Here is a 19779-nt window from a genome sequence, read left to right as displayed (position 1 = left end):
CAAGAAGATTCTTGATATGATTTCAATCTTCCTGAAGTTGTAGAGACTTGTTTTGTGTCCTAACATGTGGTCTATTTTTGTGAATGATCCATGTGCACTAGAGAATGTATATTCTGCAGTTCTGGGGTGAAAATTTTTGTAATTGTCATTTAAAACCATCTAATCTAGCATGTCATTTAGAGTCACTGTTTCCTTCTTGATTTTTTTGTCTGGAAGATCTATCCAGTAAAGTCAGTGGCACTTTAAAGTCCCCCACATTGCTGTCAATCTCTCCCTTAAAGCTCTCCAGAAGTTTTCTTTATATATTAGGTGCTCCCATATTGGGTGCATATATGTTTACCAGGGTTTATATCCACTTGTTGGATTGATCTCTTTAATATTATACAGTGACCTTTATTATCTCTTGTGATGGCCTTCATTTAAAAGTCTTTTTTGTCAAGATATGAATATTGTTAAAACGGGTGTTTTTTTTCTTTTCCATTTGCATGCAAAATATTTTCCAACCCTGCATTCTCATCCCGTGTGATTCTTTTGTTCTGAGGTGGGTCTCGTGTAGAGAGTTCCTGCATATATTTGGTCATGTTTTTGTATCCATTCAGCTCCATTTACACTTAAGGTTATTATTGACAAGTACTTAATTACTGCCATTTAAATTCTTTATCTCTCTCTCTCTCTTAAATTCTTTATGTGTATCTCTCTCTCTCTTTTAAATTCTTTATCTGTCTCTCTCTCTCTCTCTCTCTCTCTCTCTCTCTCTCTCTCTCTCTCTAGTTCTTATTATTACAGCAGTCCCTTTAGTAGTTCTTGCAATGGTTTGGTGGGGATAAACTCCTTTAGCCTTTTTTTTGGGTGGTCTGGGAAGCTCTTTGTTTCACCATCTATTGTGAATTATAGCCTCGCTGGGTAGAGTAGTCATGGTTTTACACCCTTGCTTTTCATTACCTTGAATGCCATTCCCTTCTGGCCTGTGGAGTTTCTGATGAGAAATCAGTTAACAGCCTTATGGCAGCTCCTTTGTAGGTAACAAATTGCTTTTTCCTTTCTGCCTTTAAGATTCTATCTTTGTCTTTCATTTTTGGCATTTTAATTATGTGTCTGGGCATGGGCCTGTTTGGGTTCTGGCTTGTGACTCTCTGTGCCTCCTGAACTTATGTGAATTTTTCCATCACCAGATTAAGGAAGTTTTCTGCCATTATTTCTTCAAACAGGTTCTCTTTTCCTTGCTCACTTTCTTCCCCTTTTGGTAGTCCTCTGATGTGAATATTGTGGACTTTCATGGTGTCCCACAGCTCCCTTAAGCTGTCTTCCTGTTTTTTCATTTTAGTTCTCTAAGTGTTTTTTTCCTATCCTGTCTTTGTAATTCACTGATCCAATCCTAGGCCTCACCTAACCTGCTTTGTATTCTTTCTAATGTGTTCTTTATTAGTGCTGTGTCATTCTTCTTTTCTAACTGGTCAGTTTCTCTCACATCAATATTTCTCTCTGTCTTTCCCTCTCTCTGGAAAAATGTCCTCAGGTGATGATTAAAAATAAGATTTAAAAACATACAAAAGGTCAATGAAACAAATAGCTGGTTATTTGAAAAGGTAAACAAAATTGATGAACCTTTAGCCAGACTCATCAAGAAACAAAGAGAGAGGACCCAAATAAATAAAATCAGTGAAGTGACAACTGACACCACAGAAATACAAAGGATTGTAAGAAAATACTATGAACATCTAGATGCCAACAAGCTCAACAATGTGGATGAAATGGAAAATGCCTAGAAAAATACAATCTTCCAAACTCAATCAGGAAGAATAAAAAAATAAAAAACCCTGAATAGGCCAATAACAACTCATAAAATTGAAGCAGTAATAAAATAAAAAAAATCAAAACAAACAAAGCCCTGGTATGGACACCTTCATATGGGAGATTTACCAAACATTCAAAGAAAAATTAATACCTATCCTCCTCAAACTATTCCAAAAAATGCAAGAGCAAGGAACACTTCCCAGCTCTTCTTATGAGGCCAGCATTATCCTAATTCCAAAACCAGATAAAGACATTAAAAAGCAAGAGAATTACAGGGCAATATCCATGATGAACACAGATGCTAACATCCTCAAAAAAATATTAGCAAATTGGACCCAGCAATAAAATAAAAAGATCATACACCATGACTAACTGGGATTTATTCCAGCAATACAAGGCTAGAACAAATCAAGAAATGTGATACTTCACATAAACAAACTGAAAGACAAAAATCACATTATTATATCAATAGACACTGAAAAAGCATTTGACAATATCCAACACCCTATTTTTTTTTTTTATTAATCCTCACCCGAGAATATTTTTCCATTGATTTTGAGAGTGGAACAGAGGGGGATAGTCAGGGAGAGAAACATCAGTGTGAAAGATACATATCAATTGGTTGCCTCTGGCAACCGAGGTTAAGTATCCTTGTCTGGAATCAAACCTGGGACCCTTTGGTCCACAGACCAGCACTTTATCCACTAAGCCAAACCAGCCAGGGCTCCAACATTTTTTATAAGAACTCTCAGCAAAGTGGGAATAGAGTTCATACCTCAACACAACAAAGGCCAAATATGACCTACAGCCAACATCATACTCAATGGGCAAAAACTAAAAGCACTTCCCCAAAGAACAGGAACAAGACAGGGATGTCCGCTTTCAACACTCTTATTCAACACAGTACTGGAAGTCTTACCCACAGCAATCAGACAAGAATAATAAATAAAAGGCATCCATATTGAAAAGGTGGATGTAAAACTCTCATTATTCGCAGATGACACAATATTGTACACAGAAAACCCTAAAGACTCCACCAAAATACTAATAAATTAATAAATTTGGCAATATAGCAGGATACAAAATTAACACCCAGAAATCCATGACATTTCTATATATCAATAATGATCTCTCAGAAAGGGAAACTAAAAATGCAATTCCATTTACCATTGCAACAAAAATATTAAAACATTTAGGAATAAATATAACCAAGGAGGTAAAAGACTTGTACTCAGAAAATAAAAGGACAATGAAAAAATATATAAACAAGTAGAAGAATATTCCATGTACATGGATTGATAGAATTAATACCATTAAAATGTCCATACTACCCAAAGCAATCTATAGATTCAACACAATCCCTATTAAATCACAGATCTAGAATCACAAAAAGACTCAGAATAGCCACAGCAATCTTGAGAAAGAAGAATAAAGTTAGAGTAAAGAAGAATACCAGATATCAAGTTATATTACAAAGCCACTGTAATTAAAACAAGCTGGTACTGGCACAAAAACAGGCATAAAGACCAATGGAACAGAACAGAGAACCAATGAATTGGCCCAAGCCATTACATTCAATTAATATGTGACAAAGGAGGCAAGAGTATACCTGGTACTATGGAGTAAAGACAATCTCTTCAATAAATGGTGTTGGGAAAATTGACAGATACATGCAGAAAAATGAAATTAGACGACCAACTTACACAAGAATAAACTCAAAATGGATAGAAGACTTAAATGTAAATTGTAAAACCATAAAAATGCTAGAAAAAACCATAGGCAGCAAAATCTCAGACATCTCTTATAGCAATACATTTGCTGATACATTTCCTAGGGCAGTGGTCGGCAAACTCATTAGTCAACAGAGCCAAATATCAACAGTACAACGATTGAAATTTCTTTTGAGAGCCAAGTTTTTTTAACTTAAACGTCTTCTAATGCCACTTCTTCAAAATAGGTTCGCCCAGGCCGTGGTATTTTGTGGAAGAGCCACACTCAAGGGGATAAAGAGCCACATGTGGCTCGCGAGCCGCAGTTTGCCGACCATGGTCCTAGGGCAAAGGAAACTAGGGAGAAAATAAATAAATAAATGAGACTACATCAAAATAAAAAGCTTTTGCACAGCAAAAAAAACGATCAACAAAATTAAAAGGGTGCCCACTGTACGGGAGAATATATTTGCCAATGATACATCTGATATGGGGTTGTTATCCAAAGTATATAAGTAACTCATAAAACTTAAAGGGAAGGTAAACAATCCAATTTAAAAAATGGATAAAGTACCTAAATGGATACTTCTCCAATGTGGACAAACAGATGGCCAAGAGAGATTTGAAAAAATGCTCAAAGTCACTGATCATCAGATGCAAATTAAAACGACAATGAGTTATCACCTCACACCTGTCAGAATGGCTACCACCAACAAATCAACAAAAGACCAGTGCTGGGAGGACTGTGGAGAAAAGGGAGCCCTAGCACACTGCTGGTGGGAATGCAGACTGGTGCAGACATTATGGAAAACAGTATGGAGGTTCCTCAAAACATTAAATATGGAACTACCTTTTGACCCGGTGATCCCACTTGTAGGAATATATCCTAAAAAATGTGAAATACCAATCAGAAAGAATGTATGCACCCTTATGTTCATAGCAGCACAATTTACAATAGCTGAGATCTGGAAACAGCACAAGTGCCCTTCAGTAGATGAGTGGATAAAAAGCTGTGGTACGTTTATACCATGGAATACTATGCAGCAGTAAAAGAGAAGGATCTTGCCTAGCCGGTTTGGCTCAGTGGACAGAGCGTCAGCCTGCAGACCGAAGCATCCTGGGTTCGATTCTGGCCAAGGGCATGTACCTTGGTTGCAGGCTCTTCGCCGGCCCAGGCCCTGGTCAGGGCTCGTGCGGGAGGCAACCAATCAATGTGTTTCTCTCACATTGATGTTTCTCTCTCTTTCCCTCTCTCTTCCACTCTCCCTAAAAATCAATGGAAAAAATGTCATTGGGTGAGGATTAAAAAAAAAAAAAGAAGGATCTCTTACCCTTTGAGACAGCATGGAGGGACCTGGAGAGTATTATGCTAAGTGAAATAAGCCAGTCAGAGAAAGATAAGTACCACATAATCTCACTCATATATGGAATCTAATGAACAAACTAAACCGACAAACAAAATAGATCCAAAGACATAGAAGCATGGCACAAACTGTAGAATCTCAGAGGGAAGGCTTGGGTGGGTCAGTGGATGGCAGTAGATCAACCAAAGATCTTACATGCATAGATGCACAACCAATGGACAGAGACAATGAATGGTGTGATGAAGATCTGGGGCTAAGGAGTGGGTTAGAGGAGGTCAGTGGGTAAAAAAGGAGACATATGTAATACTTTCAACAATAAAGACAAATTGTAAAAACAAATAAATTTTAGCCCTAGCCAATTTGGCTCAGTAAATACAGCATGAAGGGTCCCAGGTTGAATTTCAGTCAAGGGCACATGCCCGGGTTGCAGGCTGGATCCCTAGTTGGGGGCGTGCAGGGAGACATGGAACCCCAGTAGCCAAGAGTCCTGCATAGGAAAGTTCTTGGCTTTCGAACCTAAATGGCATTTCGATCCATGATTCTCTCTCATCATTGATGTTTCTATCTCTCTCTCCCTCTCCCTTCCTCTCTGAAATCAATAAAAATATATTTTTTTAAAAAGAAAATAGAAGGGAAATTTCGTTTTTATGAGGCAGGTATTATCTCAATACTAAAGCCAGGGAGGCATCATAAGAAAACTATGGACTAAAATCCTTCATAAACAGCTGCAATAATCAATAACAATAAGTTAGCAATCCAATAGGCAATATATATAAAGTACAACATATCATAAAATGGAGTCTACTCCAGGAACTTAAGGTTGGTTTACCATGTTAAATTAATTGATGTACCATTATTAATAGAATAAGAAAGAAAAATTATATCATTGTCTCAATCGATGCAAAAAAGAGGTTAACAAAATTCAATTACCATTTGTGATAAAAACGCTCAACAAAGTAAAAAGTTAAAGCAAGTCCTCAAGCCTAGAGGAGAAAATGGCGGCCGAATAGGCAAATCTGTCAGGCACCTCATTCCACGGCCAGACTAGAAATACAACTAAGTTGGAGAACATCCACCCAGAATTAACAAATGAGGCCCAGCTAAGGAGGCAACTAATAGCAAGGAAGGATAGAAAACACCTGGAGACCAGTAGGAAGGGCAGAAAGAGGTCTAGAGAGGCTGGAAGGCCTGTGGGCAGAGAGGGAGAGGAGGAAGCTGACTAACAGGAGGAAAATAGAAGCCCAGCCCAGGCTGAGCACCAGAGCCAAGTGCCTCAGCAGTAGGTGTAACATCCAACTGTGGAAAACCACATGGCTGCTGGCTGCCTGGGAAGCTGGATTTGAGACACCAGCCTCCAAAGGCAGACCCCTTCGAAATGGGGATGCAGCCTGGTGCTAGTGGGAGAGAAAGCCAGTTTAATTGTTGTTTTTGTTTTGACTCTCTAAACCCAAAACATAGGACTTTTCACTTGCAACTACTCACCCAAGGCTTTTTTGCAGAGAGGGAGGTGCGCACTTGAGGTGACTGAGAGGCAGGGGTGGGAAGCAGGGCAGGGAGACATGGAACCCCAGTAGCCAAGAGTCCTGCATAGGAAAGTTCTTGGCTTTCGAACCTAAATGGCATTTCTCCCCAGAGAAGCTAGCTCCTCCCAGTAGCTTCAGGACAGGTGATAAAGCCTGCCACACCCTGCATTTTGAGCTTTACAGAGGAAACATCGGCAGAGGCCAAGCTTACAGGTCTGAATAGTCTCAAGGAGCCCTCAGTGACTGGATTGGAAGAGGGGTCATCTGCCCAGCTATTCTAGAAACAAGATGATAAAAACTCCAGGTTACCAGCCAACTCCAATTGGCTCCATACAAGGATCTCTGTCCAACCAGGGGCAGAGTAAGATTTTGGGGCCACTCTCGGAGGAGATCTGGGACAGGAAAAAAACACCCACCATATTCCCTTAAAGCGAAACAGCACCAACCCTGGCAGGCTCTTGAGTGATTAAGATTGACAGCTGGCAGACAGGCAAAGAGGGCAGATTGGCCCTGGCTGCTTGCAGCCAAGGCCTGTGGAGGCAGACACAAGCAGTGGACCTGTGGATCGCTTGGAGTTTCAAGGAGGGTGCTAAAAGCAAAAGCAGTGCCTGACAGTGGTTAGCACTTAACTATCTAAAAGGAAGTCCAGAATTGGCAGACAGAAGAGAGAGGCCCTAAGCCAGCTCCCATGGGGCATTAAAACTCAGCTGAAGGGAACAACACTTCACTTTATTTTATTTTTGTCTTATTTTTTCCACCATTTCCTTCCTCTCTTTTTTCCTCGTTCTTCTTCTCCTTTCTTCTTCTTAATTTTTCTTTCCTTTCTTTTTTCCCTTTTAAAATTTATCTTCTTTATCAATCTGCTTTATTGATTTTTTTAAAAATATATTTTATTGATTTTTCACAGAGAGGAAGGGAGAGGGATAGAGAGCTAGAAACATCGATGAGAGAGAAACATCGACCAGCTGCCTCCTGCACACCCCCTACCGGGGATGTGCCCACAACCAATGTACATGCCCTTGACCGGAATTGAACCCGGGACCTTTCAGTCCGCAGACCGACACTCTATCCACTGAGCCAAACCGGTTTTGGCTGCTTTATTGATTTACTAGTGGCCCAGTACACGAAATTCATGCACAGGTTGGGGGGGGGGGGGTGTCCCTCAGCCCACCCTCTCCAATCTGGGATCCCTCTCACAATCCGGGACCACTGGCTCCTAACAGCTCACCTGCCTGCCTGATCGCCCCTAACCCATTCTGCCTACCAGCCTGCTCACCCCCAACTGCCCCCCCACTGGCCTTCTCTCCCCCAACTGCCCCCCCGCGCAAGCCTGCTTGCCCCCAAATGCCCCCCACTGCCAGCGTGATCACCCCCAACTGCCCCCCACTGCCAGCCTGCACACCCCCAACTGCCCTCCCCTCCTGGCCTGATCACCCCTAGCTGTCTCTGCCTCAGCCCCGCCACCATGGCTTTGTCCAGAAGGTCTCCCAGAAGGTCTCCTGGTCTAATTAGCACATTACCCTTTTATTAGTGTGTGTGTATGTGTGTGTGCGTGTAAATATATTGATTTCAGAGAGGAAGGGAGAGGGGGAGAGAGAAACATCAATGATAGAGAATGGATCTGCTGCCTCCTGCACACACCCCACTGGGGATCAAGCCCACAACCTGGGCATGTGCCCTTGACCAGAATTGAACTCAGGACCCTGCAGTCTGCAGGCTGACGCTCTATCCACTGAGCCAAACCAGTCAGGGCACCACCAGTCACTTTCAGAACGTTGTATTGCTTCTAGAAGAAACCCCGTGCCACCTTCCCCATCTAGCTGCCTGCCCCACCCAGCCATCTGCACACTGCTGTTTCAGACATTTCATGGGAATGGGACCATACACAATGGGCGTTTGGTGACCGGCTGCCTCGCTTGGGTGTGTACCTCGGAGTGGCGGGTTGCAGGGTCCCATGTGGCTGATATTAATCATTGGAGGAGCGGCGCACCATTTCCATTCCGACAGCAGCGTGTGAGGGCTCGGATCTGTCCACAGCCTCGCCAACACTTGCTCTCATGTAACTTTTGGTTCTAGCCTCCAAGGTGACCTCGGGGTCCGCCGAAGCATTGCTCTCTAGAGCAACAACCTATGCTTTTCCATTCAGTTTTAAAGTGGGAGTTGTTTAAAATGACTGCACAGACATCCCTGTTGGTGAGTTCTCGCTGCTCAGGATCCGCTGTGACACAGCTTGCAGGGGCTAAGTCTGTCCCAGGCCACCCTCACCCCCCTGCTGCCGGGTCCTGTCTGGTACTGGGGAGGGCCCTGGGGAGGGCGCTGGGGGCTCCAGCCAACCCTCTGCGGGGCTGGCCACAGGCTGCGTTGGGCTTTGGGAGCCGAGGGGGGAAGAGTGAGGCTCAGGAGCAGCTTTGGGGCCGTGCCTGTTGCGGTGACTGTGCTGCTCCCCGCAGGCCGAGGTGAGTGGTGGGGGTGGGGGGAGTGGGGAGGGATACCTTCTCTGAATGAAGCCATCGGAGCCGAGGAACTCCTGGGTGCCCGTCTGTGGGCTCCACTGGGCCCACTGTTCTGGCTTCTACACCTCAGAAAGCAAAGGTCCGATCAGCAAAAACGAAAACTTTAAAGAGGTGACGTGGGCTCCACCTCAGAGTGGCTCAGACACGGTTCACGGTCTCACGTGGGACTGCAGACACCAGTGGGTGTGGGCAGTGGCCACATGGGCCTGGCATAGCCCTCTGGCAGGGCCCGAGTACAGGGAGGAGCCGGAGCTTCTTTGGGAGAGAAAGTTCATGGGGCTGAAGGCTCCCTCTTCAAACACTGATTGCTGGTCATGGTCTGCCCCCCAACTCCCATCCATGGGGCCCTCCTTACGGAGTAAAGGGCGCCAGGCGAGGCCTCTTCCTGGCCGTCCCCACGGACCCTTTGGTTCTCCTGAGTCTGTGGGGACAGAATGTGGGGCTCCCCACTGCAGCCCTGAGGCCAGGCTCTGGGCTCGGGGCTGGGGTCCCCAGTGCCGTAGCCTCCTGATCTGCAGCCCCCCTGATCTGCAGCCCCCCTAATCTGCAGCTCCCTCCAATCAGCAGACCCCCCACAAATTCACAGCCCCCCTGATCTACAGCCCCCTGTGCAGTGACTGGGCTCATTGTGAATGCGTCATTATTCCAGGCCCGAGGGTGTGTGGGCACACAGGGGTTGGCAGCACTGGGAGCCTGCAGCTGCTCAGGTCCCTGCTGTTTGGTTGTGGCATTACAGGGTCTGGGCTAATTTGCATATTTCTCTATTATATATATACAGTATATAGATTATTCTAGTCTCTGTTAGTTGATTCATATCTAATTTCCTCTTCACTGCTCCTACTCAATTTCCCTTTCTTTTTCTTCCCTACTCGATTTTTTTCCTCTCTTCCTCTTGCTCTTTTCTTCTTCTCCTAATTTTTTAACTTGTTTCGCTTACTAAATTTAGGCTCTTTTCTCTTCAAAAAAAATTTTTTTCTTGTCTTCTCAATTCTTTTCTACCCTCCTCTACTCTAAACGATAGTCCTTCCCCTATTCATCCACTTCCATAACGTTATTTTCTTTATTTAAGCTCTGCATTTAGAGATTCTACCCCCACCTCTCCTTTCCTAGGTGGTTTGTTTGTGCCATTTGGTTTCTTTGTTTTATTGTGTTTTCTCCTCATATTTGTTCTTTTTTTCTATTTGTTCTCTTTCCTAATACTTTTTTCTCTGGTGGTCACTTTTGTTGAGGTTATAGAGGTCTTTTGTACACTCGTATTCTGTACTTTCTGTGTCGTGTCTTGTCTTGTTGTATTTTGTGCTGTTCAGTCAGCATGTGCACAACAGCTGGCACGACGTGGTAGGGAGCAAGCCATGTAATCAAACACCCTGAGAGAAGATTCCATCTATGAATGGGACAGTAACATTCAAACCTAACTACATCAGCAGAACCCAAATATCCCCAAGAGACTGCACCACTGGATCCCACAAAACATCTACTACCTAAGACCAACCCCAAAAATCTGGGTGGCATAGCAGTTTGATCTAATACATAGAAACAAATACAAAGGAACAGGGAAAATGGAGAGACAAAAAACCAACTCCCAAATGAATGAAAAGGAGGTACCACATGATCTCACTCATGTGTAATCTAATGAATCAAATAAACTAATGATCAAAAATATGCCCTAACCGGTTTGGCTCAGTGGATAGAGCGTCGGCCTATGGACTGAAGGGTCCCAGGTTCGATTCCGGTCAAGAGCATGTACCTTGGTTGTGGGCACATCCCCAGTATGTGCAGGAGGCAGCTGATGGATGTTTCTCTCTCAATGACATTTCTAACTCTCTATCCCTCTCCCTTCCTCTCTGCAAAAAATCAATAAAATATATATATTTTTAAAAATAGACCCAGAGACATGGAAGCATGAACAGACCATTGAACCTCAGAGAGAAGGCTGGGGAGGGTGGGTGGGAAAAGGTCAACCAATGAACTTGTATGCATATATGCATAACTTGTGGACACAATGTGGTGGTGAGGGCTGGGAGGGAGAGGGGGGCCAAGGGGGAATGGAAACAGGCTGGAAGAGGTTAATGGGGGGAGGGGGCGGGGGAAGGAGGACCTATGTTATACTTCAACAATAAAGATTATTTAAAAATAAAAGTCCTCAACCAACTTAGGCAACAATTTTCAATCTTTTCCATTTGGCATATACAATCTAATTACTAAAATTCTGTGGCACACTAAAAAGTACATTTTTTGCCAATCTGACAAAAAATATAGGTATAATTTTTGCTCCAAAGTGACTTTTTGAAAAATCAAATGCCTATAGTTGTGTATAAGGAATTCTGGTACCAAAAATTAATCAATCAGGCATAATCTTATTATGTGATGTGACCAATATGATGTAATTCTATTACATGACCTACAATACATATTTATGGATAAAGACAGGCCACTTACACCAGATGGCTATTATTGTATTGGCTGTTGTTATCTTTTTCATTTGACAATATTAGGGAAACTAAGTCAGTGCCCCTGACTAAATAAGCAGGTATTACATGTTTTAAAAATTCTTGTGACACACCAGTTGAAAATCACTGAACTAAAGAATAGATAAAAACTTCCTTGATCAAGTCCCACGAAGCTATAAAAAACCTACAGGAAACATCCTACTTAAAAACCAAAAAAGGAAAGCAAGAAAGAAAGAAAGGAGAAAAACCTTCCCCAAAGGATTAGGTGCAAAGCAAATGTTTCTATTCTCACCACTTACATCTTTTTGTGGAACCAAAACAACTAATGTAATACGGCAAGAAAAAGAAGTACAAGACATGCAGATTGGGACGAAAGAGGTAAACTGTTTTTATTCATACATGACATGATTTTGTATGTAGAAAATAGTATGAAGGAAAAAAAACACCTTATCTACTGAGACTAGTAGTGAACTGGTACATATACAGTATAAGATGAATATATAAAAGTCGATTGTATTCCTATATGCAAATTTATCAGAAGAAATAACTAACAGAGCAATAACTATTTGACTAGTGAGAAGAACTAAACAGACTAGGGATGGGTAGGGTAGAAACCCCCATTGTGCTGTCTTTCTCTTATTACTGTTTGATTTAAAGTTATATTATGTAGATATTAGTTTTTAAGTTTAACTACAAGTAGAAGCAATTTTAAAGAAAATTTTATAGAAAACACCAAAACATATCATAAACTAGAGTTGAATTAAAACAAGAACAAGAGCTTGGAACTCAATCTCTCTCCTTCCAAGTTAACATGCAGAACTCTATTGCTCTTTCAACACTTCTAAAGTTGGTTGAACTAGGCTGTCAAGAGGGTGCATAGGTAATCTCTATCCTCTTATCCTACCACAACCACATCAAAACTACAAGAAAGCAACCACTGTGAGATTTATAGGAGGGGCAGAGACTCCGAAGAGGCTGGTCCCACAGCCACATGTGGCGGTTTAAAATGAGAAGAGATATCCCAGCTGCAGATGACCCTCTAAGGAGCAAGAAGTCTCAGGCCCACACTAGGGCCCGCAGCCCAGGGTTCCAGTTCCGAGAAGAGAAGTCCCCATAACTGTTGGCTGAGGAAAGCAGCTGGATTGTGGCTAAGACAGAGGGCTCTTGGAGTCCCAGGCAATCCCAGAAAGGGTCTGCACAAGGACTTACTCGGACTCACTGGCTCTGAGCTCCAGCACTGGGGGAGCAGCTAGAAAGGCATATCAAGACATACAGGGAGAAAATGAATTTTCTGGCTTCAGTATGAAGGGCCAACTTTCTCCCAGTCAGAAGTGCTAGCAGAGACCATTTTTCCTGTGCTGAGGACTCCCTCCACAGACTGTTGCAGGCTGGCACCATACCTAAATCTCCATCAACCTGGTTAACTTCAATCCACAGTAGTGATTCTCTGAGACACCAACCCACCTAACTTTCAGACGCACCAAAGCTGTTTCCAATGGCTTTTCCGTACAAAGGCCAGCCTTGGCTCAAGCTACAGAATTTCCTAAAATCTCTAAAAGATTCACAAACCTCCAAGTAGCATCTGGCCTCATCATGCCCTGAACAAGAGCTTGCTAAGCTAAGTGGCCCCAGGCCCACACTAGTGATAGTTGGCCTCTGTTTGCAGGTTGGCCCTCCTGGGCCCTCCAAGCCTAGTACAAGTAGCAGCCCTGTGCACACTGCTTTGTAGTTCATGTCAGGTGACCCCAGGAAAGGCACAAGTCGCAGCTCATTTTGGCCTGCACTTCCTGGGAGGCCCTGTAAGTGGCCAGCTTCAGAGCACACCAGAGCACCACACAACCACATTACTAGCTACACACTCAATGGGTAGACTAATCAGGTACCAGAATCCTTTTGAAGTGCTATTTAGGGTAGGCCTCTGCACAGCAGCTCCTCCACTATGGTCACAGCCAGTTCTCTAAGCTGATCAGTCTGGAGGCAAATCCCTCCCAATGACATGCCAACAGCAATCAAGGCTTAACTATAACAGGAGGGTGCACACAATCCACACTAAGTAGTAGCCGGAGTGCCCAGATCAGGTGACAGGGAGTCTATGCAACACCTACGGGGCACTTACTATAAAAGTCCATTCTACCAAGACTGGGTGATATAGCAGCTCTAACTAATTCACAAAAACAAACACAGGGGAGCAGCTAAAATGAGGAGACAGAGAAACACATCACAAATGAAAAGAACATAACAAAACTCCCGAAAATGAACTAAATTAAATGGAGGCAAACAATCTACCAGATGCAGAATTCAAAACACTGGTTATAAGGAATGATAGAACCTCAGTGAGAACTTCAACCAAGTGATAAGAAACACAAAAATTGAGATAGAAACATAAAAAAGAACCACTCAAAAATAAAGATATCATTAATTGATATAAGAATTACAGGAAATCAACAGAATCAAATCAGCCATCCTATATAATAAAAGAGAAACATGTAAATTGAATGTACATCCGCTATGCTCACCAGCCAATCAGGAGTATGCACATTAACCCGACAAAGACGGCAGGTTAATTTTCATACACAGGCACCAGGCGGAGAGCAGAGCAGGAGAGCCGGCGGAGAGTGGAGCGGCTTGGGAAACTTGGCTCCCCAAGCCGCCAGACGGAGAGCAGAGAGGGAGAGCTGGCGGCTTGGAGGACTTGGCAGAGCGGGAGGCTATGGGACTGAGACAGAGCAGGAAGGGAAAACCAAGAGCGCGGGGAGCACCAGGAATTCTGGGAATAGTAGTTCTGGTGGCAGACAGATCTCCTAGACACTAGAGCAAAGTGAGCCTGGAGCAAATTACTGTTGCGGTGGGGGATGGAGGGAAAGCAAAGGTGAGAGACATAAGTAAAATCAGAGTGCCTAGGAAAAATTAAAGGGAAGATATCCTAAAACTTCCAGGAAATCTCCACCAATAAAACAAAGAAGAAAAAAAACCCTCTATTATTCTGTGAGCAACAAATCAAATTGGGTTGGGGTCTCAGACAATTCACTCATATGATTGCAAAGACAGACAGAAACTCCCGGATTGGAGAGGGCTCACCTGAGGGCTCCCAGATTGGAGAGGGTACAGGTTGGGCTGAGGAACTCCACCACCCCCCGTGCATAAGACTTCATGCACTGGGCCCCTAGTATGGAATAAAAGGAAATAGAAAACACCCAATCTATAGAGCAAAAAGAAAAAAATCCAAAAAAATGAGGATAGCCCTAGCTGGTTTGGCTCAGCGGATAGAGCGTCAGCCTGCGGACTAAAGGGCCTCAGGTTCACTTCTGGTCAAGGGCACATGCCTGGGTTGCAGGCTCAATTTCCAGTAGGGGGCATGCAGGAGGCAGCTGATCAATGATTCTTTCTCATCGGTGATGTTTCTATCTCTCTCTTCCTCTCCCTTCCTCTCTTTAAAGAAAAAGAAAAAGAAAAAAAAAAAGATAGTATAATGAGCCTCTGAGACAACTTCAAGTGCACCAACATTCACATCATATTGAAAAAAATAATGATGGAAAACTTCCTTAACCTGGTGGAGGAAATAGACATTTAAGTCCAGAAAGTTCAGAGTCCCAAATAATATTAACTCAAAGAGGCCCACAAAAAGACACATCGTAATTAAAAGGCCAAAGGTTAAAAACAAAGACAGACTTTTAAAAGCAGAAAGAGAAAAGCAGGTAGTTACCTACAATGGAGGAGATTCCCCTAAGATTGTCAGATGATTTCTCAACAGAAACTTTGCAGGCTGAAGAGATTGGCACAAAATATTCAAAGTGTAAGGACCCTTTTACCAAGATTATGCAGCAAAGCTAAAATTTAAAATCAAAGGTCAGATAAACAGTTTCCAAGACAAAAAAAAATAAGAAAGCTAAAGGAGTTCATTATCATCAAATCAATATTTCAAGAAATGTGAAAGGGTCTGGTCTTCTTTAAAAACAGAAAAGAAAAAAAAAGAGAGAAAAAATATCTGAATAAAATGGCAATAAATAAGTTATCTATCAACAATTACTTTAAATGCAAATGGATTAAATGCTCTAATACAAAAACATAGGGTGGCTGAATGGACAACAGAACAAGACCCTTACATATGCTATCTACAAGGGACTCCCTTCAAATCAAAAGAAACCCACAGAGACTGAAATAAAGGGATGAAAAAAGATATTTCGTTCAAATGAAAACAAACAAACAAAAAGAACTGTGGTAGCAATACCAGACAAAACAGACTTTAAAACAAAAGGCCATAAAAAGAACAATCTAGCAATTTTGTTTCTGGGTATTTATCTGAAGAAACCCAAAACACTAAATTGAAAAGACATATGTCCCATATATTCATTGCAGCATTATTTACAATAGCCAATATAATTAAAAGTGGTGCATACATAAAATATGACTCAGCCATAAAAAGAAAAAAATTGAAATCTTGCCATGTGCAAAAACATAGATAAAACTACATGGTATTATGCTAAATGAAATAAGTCAGAAAAAGAATGACAAATGTCAGATGATTGCACTAATATGTGGAATCTATAAAATAAAATAAAGACTTTATTTTTACTCATAGATACAGAGAACATTTTGACAGTTACCAAATAGGAGGGGGTCGGGGTATAGGTGAAAAAGATGAAAGGATTAAAAGTACAAATTGGTAGTTCCAGAATAGTCATGGGATATAAAGTATAGCATAGGGAATATAGTCAAGAATATTGTAATAACTATGTATACTATCAGATGAGTAATAGATTTATCAGAGTAATCACTTTGTAAGTTATATAAATATCTAATCACTATGTTATACACCTGAAACTAAGAAAATGTACATCAAGTCAGGTTTTACTGTCAAAAGAGTTTCCATGAAAATCTTACTTTTCAGGTTTTGGGATTTTAGAATGGTGAACCTAGTATCGCCATATAAATATGAAGCTCAAAGTACATGTAAATCTATCAAGTCGGAATAAGAAGAAACAAAACCTCTGTATTTCTTTTAGATTGTTACTACAAAATATGTGATGGCCTTTGAGCACACAGTAATGTATAGCTATGTGTTAATTCCCCACACCACTTTCATAATCTTTGGAAATTATCTATCCTGAAGAGAATATAAATAAAATGCAAATTAAGATAATTCCAGTTTTTTTTCAGTAACTTATTTCAATATGCTGTTAGCAGCTTAACATTAAATTTTAGGTCAATAAACAATACCCTGCATAAGAAGATCTGCTTCCATTATTTACTACATTTACATACACAGGATGTGAAGTGAGAATCCTTTCTGACCTCTAGGTTCAAACCTATACAATTTTGTCAGAAACAGAAGTTATTGCCTCCGATGGAAAACGAAGTCACTCCAGATTCAGACATGCAGCTGAAGTTTGTTAAAATCCCTAAAGAATGGTCTCATTTTGTAAGATGATTCCAAAGAACTAATGTTTCTAACATGTTAGAAAAACATGACTAGTCTATACTGAAACAGACCAACTATGTGGAGAAACCAGACATTTTCTGTTCACATGCATATCAGCAGCATGGACCTATGTATATCTGCATCATGCCTCAGAGTATTAATTCATATACCTGGGACTGTAGTAGGGAATGATGTCATTATCTTACGTATGGTAACAAACATACAACTTTGTCAGGCGTATTACAAAAGATACAGACGTTTTGAGTGGCCTGTTTTTTTTGGTTTTTGTACTGAGTTTTGAAGAATGTTGTAATTTTTAAGAACATATCACATTATAGCAGAAACACCTAATTACAAAGAAGCTCAGAAAATCCTTTAAAATATCCTAGTTTTTGTCATAGATTAAATTTTTTTGTCTTTCTTGATAAAGCAATTAATCATTATGTTCCATAAAGTTATGTTTAATATTCTTGAAGCATAACATTTTTCTGTCTAAGAACTACCACAACAACCTTTCTTATTAACATTATATTCAAAATTTGCCTGCAAATTACTAACCTCCTGTATTCCAAGGCAAAGATAATAGATGCTGTCAGGTGCATAACTCTCTCCATTTGGCCGGCGGATCTCATTGACAAAATGGGCTAGCCCATAATTAAGCTCAGCCGTGGTGTGAGACAGCAGATCCTCTTTTAACTTTACTAATTTAGCTAAAAAGAAATAAAAAATTAGTAATTGTTATTACTTACTGTCTTAAGATTAAGGAAGTCCCTGAAATTTATTCTATGTAAGAACTTAAAAGTAAAATAAAATCTACATTTTTCAAAAGTTAAAGGAAGTTAATAACAAAAATCTTGCTTTTAAATAGGACATAGGGAAAACAAAATCAGATCACTTACGAGATTTTAGCTCATCTAATACCAGAAGATCTTCATCAAGTTGCCTAGTTTTGACCCAGTGTTTCCATGCGTTTACACCATACGTATACTTGAAAGGAAAACTGCATTCTGAATTGTCAGAACTATCATCATGAGACTGGTATCCTGATACAGCTTTTCTCTTGGCTCCCTATTAGTAAAACACCACTGTAAATCTCCTTTTTTTTTAAAAGTCTATATTATTTCATGACTTTGTGTAAGTTATCAATCAAAAACTGCAAATTAAAGAGAATATACTTATATTCTTAGAATTGACTGGTATTCCTGAATGTGAGAATAGTCACCTATATCATGTGTTGAAATAAATCTGCAGGAATGCCATATATCTAAATAAACCATTGTGTACAATAACATTTTATTAACTTTTGCTGTGAGTCACTGATGAGAAAATAAATATATGACATGAACTAATAATCTGAAATAAAAGGATAATAAATATTAAGAGATAAATTGAAGAACTTTATAATAATTCCACCATAAAGGAAATGACCACTCAACTCCTTTTCACTTTCTTGATGACACTGTTTGCTGTACAAAAGTTTTAAATTTTGACATAATCCAATTCATCTTTTTTCCTTTTTTCCTTGTGCTTTTTCTGTTATATCTAAGAAACCCAAGGTAATGAAGATTGCGGCCTATGTTTTCTTCTAAGAGTTTTTTGGGGTTTTTTTCTAAGAGATTTTTAGTTCTTACATTTAGGTCTGTGACTCATTTTGAGTTAATTTTTGTGGTGTGAAGTCAAAGTCCAACTACATTCTACTACAGGGTACTCCTTTTTCATTTTCTTTCTTTTTTTGGGGGAGGGGGGAATTTGTGAAAGTGTTCTTTTCCCCTTTGGACCTTAATTTATGTTGGAAATCAGAAATAAAGTTGATGTTAAAATATTTAAAACTAGTAGCCCATTTGCAGGAAGAATCCTGCAAGCGGCTGCTGTGGCCTCATGCGCTGCCGCTGCGGCCTCATGCGCTGCCACTGCCGCCGCCATTGGGACTGCCACCGCCATTGCGGCCACCGCACCTGCAGCCGCCGTGCCTACATCCATGCGCCGCTGCTGCCCGCCCCGCTCCACCCCGCTCCGCTCCCCCCCCGCCCTGCCCGGGCTTTCCCTCTGGCAGCCACCTTGCTTTCCACTTTTCCTCCCTCTTCCTTCTAGGTCAGTGATGGCGAACCTATGACACGCGTGTCAGCACTGACATGCGTAGCCATTTCTGATGAAACATTTGCTACTCCTGATGAAACATTTGCGAAATAATGTTTTTTCCTCAAAGTGACACACTACCCGAGTTATGCTCAGTTTTTTGGCAAAGTTTGACACACCAAGCTCAAAAGGTTGCCCATCACTGTTCTAGGTTGTCTTCAGCCTTCACTCCTTCCTCCCTCAGCGTATGCAAATTAACCGCCATCTTTGTTGGGTAATTTGCATACTCACCCTGATTGGCTGGTGGGCATGGCTTGGGCGTAGCGAAGGTGCGGTCAATTTGCATATTACTATTTTATTAGGTAGGACAATTACACCTGTTAATTTGGTCTACCTGAATCTATTAGTGTCTGAGATGTCTTCCTATGTGTTGATATGCTTAAATGAAACAGGATATAATCAACTGTATATTCCAACATCACTGATTAGTCTCACCAAAAATAATGATGGAACCCAGCTGGTGTTGCTCAGTGGTTGTGCATCAACCTATGAACCAGGAAGGTCACAATTCAATTCCCAGTTGGGGCACATGCTCCATCCCCAGTAAGGGATGTGCAGGACGTAGTCAATCAATTATTCTCTCTTATCATTAACTAGAGGCCCGGTGCACGAAATTTGTGCGTGCGTGTGTGTGTGTATATGTGTATGTGTGTGTGTGTGTGTGTGTGTGTGTGTGTGTGTGTCCCTCAGCCCCGCCTGCACCCTCTCCAATCTGGGACATCCCTCTCACAATCCAGGACTGTTGGTTCCCAACTGCTCGCCTGCCTGCCTGCCTGATTGCCCCTAACTGCTTCTGCCTGCCAGCCTGATCACCCCCACCCCTGCCAGCCTGATCAACGCCTAACTGCTCCCCTGCCGGCCCAATTGCCCC

General features: G+C 41.6%; 1 protein-coding gene across 2 annotated transcripts in view; it reads right to left on the bottom strand.

Moving 5' to 3' along the window:
• Positions 1 to 19779, bottom strand: part of ZMYM2 (zinc finger MYM-type containing 2) — a 195208-nt gene that overhangs the window by 23561 nt on the left and 151868 nt on the right. For both annotated transcript variants that reach the window (XM_028136284.2, XM_054718723.1), the window contains 2 exons: positions 17672 to 17840; positions 17331 to 17482 (listed from right to left, as the gene is read on the bottom strand). In XM_028136284.2, coding sequence (XP_027992085.2) covers positions 17331 to 17482; positions 17672 to 17840 — 321 coding nt within the window. The remainder of the gene's footprint in view (positions 1 to 17330; positions 17483 to 17671; positions 17841 to 19779) is intronic.

This window comes from Eptesicus fuscus, chromosome 7, assembly GCF_027574615.1.
Source record: "Eptesicus fuscus isolate TK198812 chromosome 7, DD_ASM_mEF_20220401, whole genome shotgun sequence".
Lineage (NCBI taxonomy): Eukaryota > Metazoa > Chordata > Mammalia > Chiroptera > Vespertilionidae > Eptesicus > Eptesicus fuscus.
The sequence above is the reverse complement of the archived record's forward strand: the minus strand, read 5'-3'. Positions and strand labels throughout refer to the sequence as shown.